Source organism: Aulonocara sp. 'chitande type north' Nkhata Bay, linkage group LG2, assembly GCF_057382095.1.
Source record: "Aulonocara sp. 'chitande type north' Nkhata Bay isolate Kocher_YH1m ecotype deep benthic linkage group LG2, A_spYH_male_GT1.1, whole genome shotgun sequence".
Taxonomy (NCBI): Eukaryota; Metazoa; Chordata; class Actinopteri; order Cichliformes; family Cichlidae; genus Aulonocara; species Aulonocara sp. 'chitande type north' Nkhata Bay.
The window spans coordinates 28,728,393-28,745,325 of record NC_141345.1 but is presented as its reverse complement, the minus strand read 5'-3'; the positions used below and the strand labels follow the sequence as shown (position 1 = coordinate 28,745,325).

At 38.4% G+C, this 16,933-nt stretch overlaps 1 protein-coding gene across 2 annotated transcripts in view; it reads left to right on the top strand.

Moving 5' to 3' along the window:
• Positions 1-6,433: 6,433 nt before the first annotated feature.
• The window catches only part of pcdh11 (protocadherin 11), a 138,133-nt gene continuing 127,633 nt past the window's right edge, over positions 6,434-16,933 (top strand). For both annotated transcript variants that reach the window (XM_086258001.1, XM_086258007.1), the window contains exons 1-2: positions 6,434-7,117; positions 13,323-13,903. In XM_086258001.1, the coding sequence (XP_086114127.1) occupies positions 13,364-13,903 (540 nt within the window). In that variant the 5' untranslated portion in view covers positions 6,434-7,117; positions 13,323-13,363. The remainder of the gene's footprint in view (positions 7,118-13,322; positions 13,904-16,933) is intronic.

The following is a 16,933-nucleotide window of genomic DNA, read 5'->3' as shown; positions in this document are numbered from 1 at the left end:
GTCTACATTTGGCTAACCAAAGTCTCAATGGGCTTCTTGGTCCTTGATGAATTTATGAATGGATGGAGTTAGGTAGTTGGAAGCTTATTGATGGTGACTATTATTTAAGTTTGTGTTTTTAAAAGCACTCAGTTTTATGAAGATTTCATTCCAATTTGATTACATTTACTAAAGGAAATCAAAAAGGCGTAATAAATTTCTATTTTGTGGCACTCGAAGACTTGGCCGTTACAGATTAATAAACATGTTTTCTGTCAAATACGATTGTTTGTGAACTGCAAGGACTCTTAAAATAGCAGATACAGATATCCCTCAGAAAATGTTGATGTTCCTGGAGTCTTAATTATTATTTGGTTGATGATGAGATTTAACAGCAAGGAAGTGTTTATCAAGTGCAACTATCAAGAGCTATAACACATTTTACAATTTCCAAAACAAAAAATTTCTATTTTTGTTACAGTACTTTTTTTTTTTTTTTGCTTCTCTTAAGCTTCGAACTAAGGCGCGTAAAGTCTCAAGAGTGCAAAAGAGATGTCTGCACACATTGTCTTTGCAGTGCCATGTCTTTGGCAAGGGGGCATCCACAGTTTACAAGGCTTGCCTTCAATTTTACTCATCAAACAATGGTTGTGTACACAGCCCATTCAAGGCAGGGAAAATGCAACAGAACGTGACAAGAACATCAAGCATTTGGCCATCTGGGGAGGAAGATTGCCAAATAATCGCTCCTTAGTGATCATGGAACAGTTATTCTTATTCGTGCCTGTCACACCTTAAAAATAGTGGATGAAAGAGAAATATGTGTGAGCACTAATCTCACCATGTGTTTCGATGACACTGGTAGGAATCTCGTGTTGGGAAACATGCAATGTTCAATAGGGAGTTGAAAAAGCTATAAATTGAAAGAAGCTGATTTTTAAACTCCTCCTCCAAGCCTTTAATTACACCCATACAATTTATTTTTCACTTCCTTTTGTTGCCACCAAGGCGAGTCTTTTTTGTGACCTTACAAAGATTTACCATTAACCCTGCAATCTCTAAAAATGTATTTGAAATCAATTCAGTGACCTTCACAATGCAAAGGCAAACATGATGTCAAGCCCATCCCAATGTCAGATGATGTGCTAAACAAATGTTGCATATCTTTATTAATGAGTCCTCAGTGAGTACTACAGAAGAGGTTAAAATTTCAACATGTTAATCTTTAGTTATTTTTATAAAAAGCAATTTTTTTCTTGCAGTTGTATCATCATCAACATTGTGCACTGTATTTTTTTTTCAATCAAGGATTTTTCACAACTAGTGTGCAAAGAAATTAATGACTGCACAAATGTGCATGAATTTACACTGGGACTGCATACTGCCGACTGTACAGTATACAGCCAAGCAAACCACTCTCGTCTGACAGCGTTGCCCCGGGCTCTGTTTCACAGTAGACAGATGGAAGGAAACATCACCACAGCATGTACAATCGCCTTCATCAAACACACAAAGGGTGTTTTAACAGTCAGTTACTTCTTGAGAAAGGGAAAGCTTTCCAGGAAGCAGGAATTATATAGTTTATGCATCCATCTTAAAACGAGAAACATTTTCATACTGATCTGTTAACGTTCTGCAGGTACTGTTGAGCATTTGTAATTGGTGTGTTTAGTTTCAGCAAAAAATTGACAGTTGAAAGTGAATAGGTGAAGCATGTTGCGCTACAAATTGATCTAGCACCATACTATGAAAAAAGCAGACGTATGATGTTGAAACAAAGCAGAGGTGCAAAACACTAGGAGTCTTTCATTAATAATGTAAACACAAAGTCATGTCAGTGTATGTTGTCATTAACTGACACACTTCCCACCTGTTCTTTATCATATGATAAGCCCTTTTAGTTAAATCTATTTATAACCTGGAATACAGATCTTATTACCGCCATGTGGTAAATAGGTGGCTCATAAATAATAAATAAGCACGACAAATTTCCTTTTAAAAAGCATTTTTTTTATTTCCAATCCTGTCAGTACCTCTTTGTGAAAATATGGCTATTCTTCTAAACATAACAACATTCTGATAAGAGTACTCTTACTTGTTAGGTTGTCAAAAGCAATTAACAGTTCAGCTGCTGTCAAGGACAAACCTGACATGATACATTCACGGAGAAGTCAGCCTAATCACTACAGTGCTTGTATGCAGTTAGTTTAATGCACAACATTAACTAAGATTTGTATCATCACTCACGCACATAAACACACACACATACATATATTAATTTGCCTGTGGAACATTAGGTGAGGACATGTAAATTGACAATAATGTGGTTCAAAGACTTTAGTCTAATTGGTGCATTCCAACTACATGCCACTCGGCGTTAGACCGACCCCTCATTAGTTTTGAGAGTTTTTTGCTTAATGAATTCGGTCCTATTCTGTTATAACCATGCTTCAAACTTATCTGACAGGATATTAGTGACATGAGTTGCCTCCACAATAGACTTTTCTATTGGTATTAGGCTGACTGTTTGAATCAAACCAAATGCAAGAGTTTTTATAAATAAAATTGTGCTTGCTAATCTCATAAGCACTCTTTTGCTTATATGCATGGGAAATTATTTAGACTTTTGATCATTTATTTTAATTCAGATCTTTTTAAACCATCAGTTGATGGGCCAAAATGCATGTTTTAGCTCCAGTTGGGCCCCAGTCACCTGTGCCTAGAGACCATGTGGCAACCACTTTACACAAAGGAAAAAAATGTATATTCTTCTACAACTGGTTGGTGAGTGGTTGTTGGAGGTGGCTGTGGGAGAAATTGGTTGCAAGTTGTCAAATTTTCTAAAAAACTTTTAAAGAAATGTGGTGTAGACCGGAAATTCACCTTAAATGCAAACTTCATCTTTGCACTTTTCAGAGTTGGTGTGTTTCATGCAAACCACAGGCAACACCTGAATCTGCTACTAACCAAAGCAGTCTGTTCAGCACCATGTAGCTTTTTGTAACCACTTTCATCACTGCAACTGTCAGCAACCGCCTGCAAAACGTTTGCCAACCAGTCAGAGATTGCACATTTTGCCCTTGTGACTCGTGGTTTCCAGGTTGTTGCCAGCTGGTCTTTAGGTCTGCATGTCAGGGTTCCTCCCTGTTGGAATGCCAGTATGATTTACTGTTGGTGTCTTGCCGCAAACACCCCTAAACTGCAGTGTCTTGTGTGTGTGTGTGTGTGTGTGTGTGTGTGTAGGAAACACACAAGCATACACAGTGCTATATCACTTAGCTTTAAGGGCACAATGCTATTAAAGAAAAATCAGAAAACAAAGAGAAAGGACTTTAATTTAATGGTCAGTGTAAGTAAATTTCCATTTCTTCCTAAATCTCATCACCACTATGATAGCATTTGCAGTCTGAAGCAAATTCTGGAAAGTAAACAAAAATGCAAAGCAAACATAAAGTATGTGGCAAATAAATTATGCTGTTTAAAATGATGATTTTTGCCATCATTCTTTTTGTTACAAAGAGCAAAGGCACAAAGTACAAAAGGCTGAAATGCAAGCAAATTTATTTTCATCTAATGTAGACAGATAATTCAGATTTTGTGTATGAATGCTAATATTCAGAAGTCTCAGGTGGACCCACTGCTTCCTCGTAATATTTTCTTTTTGGTTTTAGCAATAATGTCACAGACATAGTCTTTTTCTATATGCTCATTCATGCTGCATATTCATGCCCCATGGAACAGTTCAAATATAATTTCTTTCAGAGATTCTTTGTGTCTGTCCTGTGTTTCAACACTTTTAAAATTCTCTCTCGGATGCCAATAAGGTAAAAGCAAATATTGAATTGTCCTCACTTCGTCCACTCCATCTTTCTCAAATCTTTTTCTTTCTCCAGAGATCCTTGAGAAAGTGGGAGAGAAAGACACAGGCAGGAAGAAATGAGGCAATAGCGATAGTTTCAACTCATTGTGGTAAACCTCAGTGGTTCTTGAAAGTTGCCATGGATACAAACCCAGCCTGTATGGATGTGGAAAAAAAATGTTTTGTCAGGATGTATCAAACTCTTCAAAAATATCTTCTGTATTTCTACAGACTACGCTTTAGACATATTTGCACTGCTTTCTTTCTGAGCGACATGCTGTGGGGTACTTTTTTCCTACCAGAAAATCATACAGTGTTAACAATTTAAGCTCAAATGTGCAAATGCAAAGATTTTGCTTTTGGTTTTTTTTATATATCCATGGCAACTTGTAGAGTGGTGAACAAAGACAATAGCATAGCACGAACTTCATTGCTGTGTCTTTGGACAAGTTATGCTGTTTAAGCTGAAAGGATAATACAAAACCACAGAACAGTATTGAATCAAGTATGGTCGGCAAAACCGCTGTCAGCACCTCTGAATGTTAACGCACGACGACCTTGCTATTTAGCTCTGCAACCCATTCCTTCACCCATCCCTTTGCCCAGCTGTACCACACTGATAAGGTATATTAGTGAGTGTGCTCCTTCCATTTCTGCTACATGTGAGCATAACAAGTCATGGATTCACTGCAAGTATGATTAAAAGCAATGATGGGTAGAGTGTCAATTTGATCATATCTATAAAAAACAGAAAAGCAAGTTTTGCTATTTGAAAAATGTAAAAAAAAATGTAGTTAAGATTGTAGGAAATGACTGCAAAGTTCTATCTATCTATGTAGATACACACACACATATATATCTCTGTCTATCTAGATAGCTCTAGATCTAGACAACACTTTAGTTAGTATTTTGTGTTAATACTTGTTTATTACTAGGTATTAAAGTTGCATTCATATTAACATGCACAGTCCACAACTTTCCTGTCACAACACTACCTCTCCTAGTTAAGGAAAGACAAAAAAGATTAGGAAAAAACACATTGGGGTTTGGGTGATTTGACATTACTCTGAACAAAAACCTAACAAAAAAAAACTGTCGAGTGGACATTTAAGATAATCAGCTTTGGTTAAACTGCTGCAACATTATAACTGAGGATTTCTTTTTGTGCCAAGAATAATCAAGAAGGTTAAACAGAAATATGAACCAGTATCAAATAAGTTTTACACCCATGGCTGTATTTCATGTTGAATTATATTACTTTGGGGATTCATCTTATAAAATTTGACATGAGGAATTATGTGCCTTCTGACAGATAATATTGCTTTTTGCCGTTCAGATACTGCAAATGCGTTCTTCAGAAATCCTCAGAGACAGTTAAATTAAGAAAACACATTGTGTATTATACAGTGTTTTCTCAATAGGAAGAAAATAAATCACCCCTCGTTTCATAGTAAATTAAGAAAAAACAGCAGCCTGTGGTTTTTTTATCCGCTGCTAAAAACAAGTATTATTTGGTCTAAACTTACAGTGGAATCATCTGGTGAAGTCCCTGTCTTCGCGGATGAAGAGCACAACATGGAATCCTTTGAAAGGAAACGGTGAACAGGTGAGGGAAAAGCACATAAAATCATGCCAGAGGCTAAACTTGTTAAAATGCAACAGCCATTTGTTGTATGAGGTGATGTCAGAGGGACAAAGGTAATTGGCAGTAACATGATGTTGGTCATGGTCTGCAACCATAACCCTTTTTGACCCCTGTAAAAGAATCTGTTAGAATCTACTGGAAGCTATTTAGGGACAGAAAACTCATTCATCTCACCACAGCAGGAAAGTAGTAGCTTGACAGTATGTGATTAGTAATTGGTAACATTAAACTGATCCCCATCTGACAATGAGACTTGAACCTGCAACTGTATTTGCTGATATTTTGGTTCTAAAGTTAAAGAAATGGCATCGCTTTGCTAATACCAAATAAATGCTCTGTATTGTTTAAATGAGGTATACTTTTAGACAAGGCATTGGCATTTTTTAACTTTGTTCATTGTCATCTTGTTATTTCTTACATCTCAAGCATTCAAGCTATTCATGCTACTAAGATGGTCTGTAATACTCATAGCCCATAGTAATTATTTCTGTATTTATAAATACAAGTTGTGAAAAATGTAAGAAAATTCATAACCCTACTTTTCATCCCGGAGTATGTCTCAGCTTTTATATGCTGACATCTCAGGAATGTCTGAAAAGAATTCAAATCTCAGATCATTACACAAACGTGCCATTGTTACAGTAGTCCCTCACTGAAGGCTTTGTATAAACGCGAACAGTGCCCCCCTCTTGCTTTCAGGTAGATTCCTGGAGCACTCTGTCTACAGCAAACAGCAGAGGCATCTGTGGTCCACGTATACCCCAACATCCACCTACTGTACATCTCAGTGCGAACATCTCTCCAACGCAGTGCGGCTTTAAGAGAACCGGGGCTCTTAAATCTGAGCTTGGCTCCTCCTACCTCCATGATGTCAGTCGGAGGGAGAGCGAGAGGGAGAGAGGTGAGCAGCATTGAGGAACTGAGTTCATACAATACTACTGAGACATCTACAGCTTAGCAGACAGATACGGTGAACCGCCTATCCCGGCTCCTGTAAGTGATGCTGCACTGAGGCACACTTTGATCCAACTCCACTGGGGGGGCGATGCGCTCTATGCATCCCGCATTTAAGAGTTTTTTTGGGGGAGAGCGCGTACAGCCTTGAATCAGTCAAAACAAGTGGTTATAACATTAAAATAGGTTTAAGCTTTCACTTCTTCATCAGAAGTCTCTCTCTGTTTTTTTCGCCCTCTTGGATTTAAGTTTGATGTGCGGTTTAAGAGGCTTTTAACGCACACACGTGCAAGTTTGCTGCCAGCTGGCGAAAATAGGAATTTCAAGGCAAATTAGGCTAGAGAGACAAAGTTTATGTAAAACAAGCGTGGATCACTGCGTATCTCCGCCTGTGGGATTGTGAGCCCAATACATCCGAAGAGGAATTACAGCGTCCTTTAAGTTGATCGCTGTGCATGCCCTTTTTCTCTTGCACGGGAGGACCAAAATTTTTTAGCACATGGATAAGTTTTTGTAGTGGATAACATTTTTTCTACGCTTCTTTCCGATCTAATTGAGGATCCTTTCTGCCCGTTTCCCCCACTCCACATTAATTCATGGCACTTCTTTTTTGTGAATCAGTGATGTCTCTGCGCGACGGTACTCACGGTTGATTTTTTTCATCGTATTCGAACGGAAAGGTAAGCTTCGCTCTTATTTACTACTTTACTGTTAAAAACAAAATGCATTTTACTTTAGCGCTCTCTGAATGTAGGCGCATATGACCGCTCTATCCTGTGTGCGTATTTGGAGAGCTCCATAACCTAATTTATTTACTCTGTACGTACTGAAATTTCGGTAAGGGTGAGGACATGAAGTATATATATATATATATATATATATATATATATATATATATATATATATATATATAAAATCAAGGACAACAACATAAACTGGGCGAAATTCGGGGACTGTAAAGCCTAAAAGGTAGTTTGATAGTGTTGCGACAGTGGGTAATTTTGATGCTGAGTAGGTTTTCCTAGAGCTGCTCCAAAGATATAATAGGCGTCCCCGTGAACCGAGTGTAAATACAAATTATCCATTTACACGGTGCATCGTGGAGCATCTAAGCGGAGTTGTCGCACCATGAATGTGTACCGCGTGGCCGGTCACGACTTCGGGCTTTATTTAGTCTTGCTCGTTGCTGATCGCTATATAGATAGGCCTACTTTCCAAGAGCATCCAACAACAGGGACTTTTCAGCGCAGGTTTCTCAACAGCTTGGCCGCTAAGCTCGGTGCGTGGGTGCGCGGCAACAGCGCGCTCCTGGTCAAGCGGTTTAGCTGTCACAGACCATAACCTCAGGGGCTTTCATCCTGTTCACACTTCTACTCGGGGGGGAAGCAAACACGGAGTGAATTTGTTCGAGGAATAATAGTTCAAATAGTCAATATGAATTCCACTTCTTCCTAGAATTAAACACCACTGTTGGCTTTTGTAGATAATTTGCTATACCTGACCCGCATGCATATTATTATTGTGGCTGTTTTGAGAGGCCTGTTAAACTCAGTATTTCCTGGAGAATAACTTCAAATGGTAATGTGAAGCTCCCGAGATGTGCCAGATATTTTGGCAATATCCTCTGCGGTTTATATTAAAAAGGGAGTCAGTGGATGATGGAAGCAAGGTATATACTTTATTTGCAAAACACAAAAAAAATATTTTATCATTCACATCCACATTTTAAAATCGCCAAACGCAACTGAACCAACTGACTGTAGTCTTTAATATCCTTGCATGACATGCTCCAAATTTGTTTTATGGCTCTTAGAGGTTGAACTACAGCACTACCGAGTGCTGAGTTTTGGGAGTCATTAACTTGCTCAGGGACACACTATGTGTTCTGAAGAGCTAATACAGTAAGTAACTGTGGTGTCAGGGATTCTTACCAGGAATGGTGTCTTTCTGCATTTGCGTTCAAACTCTTTCCACAGTTATAATTAGTTTATATAATACAGTTAATTAAGGATTTCTCCACAATTTAAGTTCATTTTAGTTCCTCTCTTGGGTGACTTTCTGATGACACACTGTAGCAGATAGCAGAAGGTGTCCTTTTCATTCTTCATCAACTATGACTTATTAAATTTGACTACCTTTATAAAATGTATCTTTTCTGAAATGATTTCAGAATCCACAATGGAAAACTTTTGGAACATTTTGGAAGCGTCTTTCCACATCATTAAGAGAGACATTTATATTTTAGCACTTATTCATAATAGTGAATTTTTTCACAAGTTTTTCATAAGTTTTATTATTTTGATAGTTTCTCTGACTATTTAGGATTGAATTTAGGATTAGTCAACCCAGACCCATAAATAAAAATTTAATACGATTTTAAAATGTACTTACAAGTTATATTTAACTTGAGAGATGACGTAAAACTGCACCAATCGAATCGATCACTGATTTAGCTTTTGGATTTCCATGTATGGACTGCCCTCTTGAGGTCCATGATTACAGCACTGATATTTAGCTTGTCATCTTGGAAATAGCGGAGGTCATTTGTTTACCTGTGTAGTAAAAGTCTTCTTATGCTAGTTAATCTAAGTATTAAATTGATTCAGAGGTGAATATGCAGTGGCTCAGTCAGCCAAACAGCATTGCTTGAATCTACTTAAACATTATGCTAGATATTATGAATCAGAACTTTTTTTTATGTAGTAGGTAACCCTCTTTTTTAGTTGAACTTCACTCTACATACATTGCTGGTATTATTTCCATATCGAGGATATTTTTTCTTGCAGTATATTACCTTGCACTATTATATTGTCTAAGCACTACAGCTTAGGCAATATAGACATTGCTGAAGTTTCCCAAGAGAAAACAACTTTTGTTCCACCACCATGTGAAGAGAATTGGTCTAGCGGTGTGCACTAAAAAAGAACTGACTGATCATGACAGAAACCTGGTCTGTCAGACTGTCAGCGATCCTTAAAGCTGTTAAAAGGGAAAATGCTCATGACAATCAAACGTATTCCATCTACCGGTGCCCTCTCTTTAAAATCTCTTTGGATCCACAGGCAATATTGATATACAACTGTGGTAAAAACCTGGCTTTGACAGTTAAAGGACTCCAAATGTCAGAGTAACTACACTGAAAGTTTCCAATAAGGGTATCCTCTCCCGCTGCTCCCTTCAGCGGTTGCAAACCACAGGAAGACCTGTCCATCACACTGTCGTGGAAAGTGATCTCGGGCCAGCCTGCTCCTCTTCGCTGTGTTTCCCAAGAGAGAGGCTTGAGTTTGCCTACTGGATTCAACCTGCTGTCTGGGGCTCAAAATAGCATTTCAGCAGACTAGTGAAATGTAAGCAAAGGAGACACTCTGACTGACACCTAGAATCCCCCTCCTCTTACTTTTTCCCCCTCCAGCATAATTCCTTTCTCACCTAGCTGATCCCTTATGGACAGGTTTTTAAAGAAGTGTGACAAGTGAAAATCACTGCACTTGTTGAAAATCATGGTTCAGAGAAAAGATCCCACATCAAATTAATAGAATACCAGGAGTAAATATGTTCAAGGGCAAGGCGTACCTCTCACTTGTTAAATAGTTAATATTTTAACTTCATTAGTTAAATAGCTACAAATGTGTATTTATCCTGATGTATATGTATATCTGAAATAGAAAAAAAAAACGCATTTGCAACACCCATTAGCGATGCAAGGGTGTCTTGCTTATTACTACATTTGTACTCCTGCATGTACTGAATGAAAAACATACTACACGCCTTCATCCTGCAGCACATTATTGTCACTTACCAGAAAGAGGAGATCTAGATCATGCTTTGATCTTTTCTGTTTTTTTCACTTCAGCGAATCACATCCCATTTAAGGATGTAATTTAAACTTCATTTTGCGTCGTGCGAGCTCAGCCTTACACTGCATGGCGACCATCACAGTAAAGCAATTGCTGCTCACTCTAAGAAAGATGCACACTTCAAAGTAAAGTGTGTCACGGTTACTAATAGGATATATCTCATCGATATTTTGACGTGACAGTACAGCACTGCTAATATTGCATGTGTAGAATGAGTAACCCTCACACAGATCAATGTCATCTCGCTTTTTTTTTCTGTTTAACTGTTCTTTAATGAGTCTCGTGCGACTGCTTTGTGAAATGTGGGAAGTCTGTGTCTACACGTTTCATGAATGCCTTGCAATTGTTGGAGATTCAAAACCAGCTTAATTAAATTCTTATTTTTAATCAATTCCCCTTTGTCAGCGGGCAGAAAGCTTCAATAGCTATGATCGCTGTTGCCTTGCCAATTTAGAGGACCCCTGTAGTGCAGTTTAGGTAGTCATACTTTTTCTACAGAATACTGTCTCAAATGGATGGAAATTTTATAAAGTAGGTAATATTATACCTGGATAGCAACAAGTCGGGTATGCGTACAAATTTAAAGTAGAATCTGTAAACTGTTGTGTCGTGGCTGTCATACACATTTGCCATCCTTCGACGCAAATGTGTGTTTGATTTCAAGGCAGCCGCCTTGTGAATACAAATCGATATCTTGTGGATATTCATATAAGGTTAACAAACACTCACTGGGAAAGTTATTAGCTGTTAATTGTGCTGCAATGCAGATGGGTGGTTGTGGCTGTGGGGTGGGGGTATGCTTATAAGACTTTTAAGACTTTACCCTTACATGTTGATTAAAAACAGACCAGTAATATAATATTCCTGTCCCCCCCCCCCCCCCCCCCCCCCAAAAAAAAAAAAAAAAAAAAAAATCTAGCAAAGAAGGATGCACTTTTGTAATAAGACTTAACTTCTGCCTATTAATGCATATGTGGCAAAACCTCAGTGGAGACCAGCGCAGCTGTGGGTGACACTACGGAATACAGTCTCTTGAGTAAATCCAAGAACGTTAAATGAATGACCTCATAGAAAATGCTAGCTAGCAAATCACATCACACATAGAGTAACTCACTTAATAACAGGTAAGGGTTCAGGGGGCAACATGTATTTGGTGTCACTGGGCAAACAAATTAATAATAACCGTGTGGTATATTAAATTAAAATGCTCTCACAGAGATCTAGTCTCTACTTCTCTCCTATCCTCTTTCTAGGTTTTCAAACAATAGAAAATTTAGCCTGTGACTGCAGACTTTAGTACGTTAGTAACCTTATTAGACCAAATCAGGCGAGCTGTACAAATTAGTATAGTGAATGGAAAAGCCAAGATAGGAGGTATAACACAGTGGCGTAATGTGATAAGCAGGGATAAACAGGGTTTGAGTTTTTGTAGCATATTGACATATTTTTAGCTTGTAGTATGTGCATATGTCCATGTGCTCAGAACTGAAAGGGGGGAGCTGCAGGAGGGCTGCCATTTTTAAAATCTGGTATTTTTTTTCCCTGCAACCTTTTCTCACTTTCTGCCTACTGCAGCTTTAACCAGTGGAAAGCAGTCAATATTTATGCTACAATATGTGCTGAATTGTAAGGTATTACTCAGTATCGTCTTCCGATGAGCTACCTGGATTTTAGCAATCGAGGATCTTGCGCTTTGGCAAGCTTTTGTACTTGTACAAAAGAAAAATGTATAACAGACTCAAACGAATTGGGACTCTGTGCTTGAAAAGTCATCAGTGAATATTGTTAACTTATGTGAAATCAGCCTCACTGTGTTTTAAACATTTTTGCCTTGCAAACAGCAAACTGTGTGCAGTTTAAATTTAATGCTGGAGATAAAACATTTGCTAGCATGTAATGAAGTTCAGATTAAATTTCTCTAATTTGACTAATGGTGGCTCTCGCAATAAATCATTTCACGTTGTTGTTTCCTTCTACTGCTCTTACTTAAAACAATGCTTTTATCATACTGTGCTAGTTTACGCACACACGGACGTTCATGAAATATTTGAGAGCTCGATTGTTTACATTCCAAACAAATGATAATCTCCATTAATAGCTGCTGTCAAGCGGTACAACTCCAAGTGTCTGTGTGTGTGCATGTGTGTGTGTGTGCGTTCATGCATGGAAGCAACAGTGCTTAAGGCTCATTTCTGCTTTTTCCAAATGAGCCAAAGCCTGCGTGTGGATGCGCTTTATAAGGACACTACTGTAGCATATTGACTTAGACCGACTCATATATGATGGCGGAACAGCAGAACGGTGGTTAGTACTGCCTCAAAGCAAAAGGGCGCCTGCGTGGGTTCTCTCTTTGTACACTGGCTTCCTCCCACAGTCCAGAGACATACAAGTTAGTTAAATTGGTGATTCCAAATTGGCTGTAGGTGTGAATGTGAGCATGAGTGGTTGTCTGTCTGTCTCTCTGTGTTAGCCTGTGATAGATTGGCGACCTGTCCAGCGTGTACTCTGCTTTTGCCCTATGACAGCTGGGCTCCAACCCCCCACAGCAACTCTCAAATGGACAAGCAGTTAGGGAAATGGATGGATATAAATGAAGCTTTTATCCAATTTTTTGGTTCTTCTTTTTTCAGGCAAAGTAGTTTGTTAACAAGTTTTGAAAGAAAACTATTTCATTGTAACACTGAATCTAACTGCTTTCATACTTCTCAATAAAAATATTAAATGGTTCATTACAGCGATGAAATGGATTGATGGAATGCATGAACTACTAGCCTTTACGTGTCCGCTTGCTCAACGGATGTCATCAAAGGTTAATTGTGTAAAACTGCCATTAATTTGCTCTCAAAGACATGGGAAGGATGTTGGCTCATAACTAGTTAGGATGAAGAGGTCAAGTTGAAAACTCTCCATGAGGGAAAATAGTACTAATTACAGCAGAACTTGAATACCGTGTAATTTTCTGCACTGACATTGTGCGTTCTGTCTTTCTCTCTTCTTTTTTTCCCCTCTGGCTCGTCTGTCATGACAGATTTGCTGCAGTGAAAGTGAGGCTCCCATCTACTCTTGAGTATGGACTTAGCAAGTCAGGCTCATGTGCTGGTGGTCTTGCTCACCTGTGTGGTCTTACAATGCCAGGCCCAGGAGAGGGACTACACAGTGAAGGAGGAGCAACCAGAGAACGTCCGAATTGGGAATCTGCGCAAGGACCTGGACCTGAACCTAGACCCCAGCATCAGGCTATCCTCGCCGTTGCAGTTCAAGCCTGTGTATAAAACGGGCGATGTGCCTTTGGTGAGGGTGGAGGCTAACACAGGGGAGATCTTTACCACCAATCACAGAATTGACCGGGAGAAGCTGTGCTCCGGGGTCTTCAATGAGAAACGCTGCTATTACGAGATTGAGGTGGCAGTGTTGCCGGATGAGATCTTCAGATTGGTCAAGATCCGCTTCCTGATTGAGGATGTGAATGACAACGCACCCCTTTTCCAGTCCACTGTAATAAACATCTCCATCCCAGAGAACACAGCCATTAACACACGATACCCGGTGCCCTCAGCATTTGACCCTGATGTTGGGATCAATGGGATCCAACATTATGAACTAGTCAAGGTGAGGATTAAGCCTGTTTCATTATTGATATCTAAAAAGAGAAAAAAAGGAATAAAGTATTTTGTTGTGGTCTTTGAAATCTTATTAATGTTAAAATGGAAAATGAAATAAGGCGGTATTTACTTATACATTAGTGAATTTTCAAAAGATTATTGGAAGTATTGGAAGAATCAAGTTTTTTAAATATCTGGTTCAAAGTGGATTTTGTAATGAGCTTTTTCATTAATGAACCTGAAATGTTTAACAGACCTCCGATGGATCTAATGCTTTTTGTTGGTTCTTCCGATTTCGGATGTTGTATTTGATTCTTTTACGAATTACGATTTTGTTTAAAAATCACTGTGTCTGAGTCCCTAGCACTAATGTATCCCTGTTTTGTTTGATATGTGCTGAACTCTCAACTGTAACAAATTCATTAATAATCAAACTCATCCAGGTATCAGAAAAGAATTTCCACGTAAAGACTAATTAAAATATCAACTTCACTATAATACTCCATGCTGGCAGCCTAAACTAAATGCTGTTTCTTCCAAATTAAATGGAGTAGTAAGTGACTGAAAGAATATGGCCCGAAGCACTGTGTTACTGGAACAGCATTCAAGGTACACGTTTACTGAAAGGACTAAATAAAATAAATAAACTTTAATTGTCTGTTAGGTATGTAACTTTCCGAGCAGTTACAGCCACACATTTGAGAGATTGAAAACGATTGTAGTAATTTGTTTTGGAGAAACACTTTTAAAGAACAAACACACAATAGAAAGTATGAAATTAATTGTCTGACTTTCTTCGAAGCAAGCACAATATTCAGTGCTCACATTATTGATTAAGCTGTGACAAACTCTTATGCCTGCAACATGCCACCTGTGTACATCAGGTCTGAATAGCTGACTATTTGTTAATTAATGAGCTCTTACATCCTTTTTCTTTGTCAGTTTTGTAGACTTCATTTAATACGACTCAGATTCTGCATTAGCTGATTCTTTAAACCCTTTATGGTGCTGTAGAGTGTAGTGCTATCGTGTATATATGCATACTGCAAATGAATTCCCAATTTGCATTGAAAATATGACCTACTTTTTCATACAGTGCAATATGTTGGAGAGTCTAAAAGATTAGATACCAGCCATTAATATCTCCATATGTTTTTCATTAGTAGAGAAGGCTGTTTTCACTGTGTATTAACAGAGAACATGTAGCAGAAAGTGCAGACACATCATAAACTGCATGTCCAGCAACAGGTTACATATGCTAAACATAGCGCATTAAAGCAGGTGTAAAGGAATAAACTGTATTGTTGTAATATGCATCCAGTACAGAACTAGGAAAAGCCTTTTTTCTGCACTGTAATATTCTTTGTTACCTAATGAATTCAGCTCCAAGTTGAAAAATGTAAGATATTATCATGTGTTCTTCAATTATAGTCTAGACAACACTTAAGGCTTTGCAGATAAGTAGTGAAGATTACATGATCACATAAAACGAAATTATATAACTGTAATAATAACAAATGCAAAAAAGTTGTTGTACTTAAGGGAACGGTGTGAGGCAGCATGACAAGTACACCGTGGAGTCTCAGATGACGTTAACATTGTGTAGGAATGAACAGAATCATTGCTGTCTGTGTCTGCCTTGAATACCAATTTGCATTTTTAAAGAGTCTCCCCACTGCCAAGACCTCTCCAGCGCAATGTCCTGAATTGTTCATGCCTGGAAAATCACCAACCAAATGTTCTGCTCATTACGATGATCATTTGCAATAATTTTCTTTACCCTTTCTACAATATGGAGCTTTCTAAAAGCTGTACCTAGGCTGTGGTTGTGTTATCTTTTCCAGGAAAGTCTTCTTTCAGCATCCTTGGCTCCACAGCCCCGTTTCGGTACTTCTCATTATATTCTCATTGTATTCAAGATTAATTTGCTTGTATCCCAGGTTCCATATGAGTAAAACGATGTAGGGTGAAGCATTAAAGTGAGTTGGATGCACTTTCAGCCTTTGGTATGTTTTATTTCAGTGGTGAAGTAGAAAGCCAGGGGTTTAGGGGGGAAGGAATGTGTAAGCAATTCCTAGAATAGCTCTTGGCCGCTAAGCCACCCTTGGACTATCTTTGTATGGTCCTGTGAGATTTGTCTCAGAAGCTCCCTCAGAATGATAGTTTGCCCAGTTTTTTTCTCATGTTGTACAGGGCACAGTGCTAAAATTGCTTCCATTGTGTAGCACAATGAGCCATACTCAGTGGTGTGTCACTCCACATGTAACTTGCCTGAGTTGTCAATATACAGAAGAAATGAAAGAAACATGGTGGCCTTTTTTGTGCAACTTCCTTCTTTTTCAAAGCCAAGAAGGACAACGGGTAATTTCGTCCTACACAGTGCTCCAGCTCCACATATAATGGTTGGTAATCATACTTTGAGCAAAACTCCACCATCAGTGCAGCGGTGTGTTACGTCACCTGAATTGAATAGAAGTTGTCCTAAGAAATGGTCAAGGTCAGAGAAAGTAATCACATGCATGACTGGAGAAGAATCCCCCACGAAGGGAGATTTGATCACTACATATTCACAGGATAAGTCGGGTCAACACAGAAACGTACTCAGGACTAAATGAGATTTTAGCGTTTGTTTTCCTCTCGCTTTTTACAATTTCAAAAGTTGGCACCGTTCTTTATTCCGGTGCTTGGTACTTGACATGTGCCCTTGCATTCACGTCAGCATCTTTCAGTAGATTTAAAACAGAATATATTTAGTTTAAATTTGATTCTGTCACTAGCTTGACTATGTTCCACTAATAAAACAATGTCTGTATTTAGGGCATTTATGCTTAACCTTATTCCAACAACATATTTTGTCTGAAGTTATTTCCAAGGCCAATCCACTGTTTTGTTTTGTTTTTTTACATTTCTAACTGAAATATACCTTAGATTTGAAGCGGAGTAGTCTTTTTTTCTGGTACTCCAAGTCTGAGCCTGACCAAATTCATTCCCAAACTGATTTGAAGATGCAAAATTTATTCAAGCTTCATTCCCATGT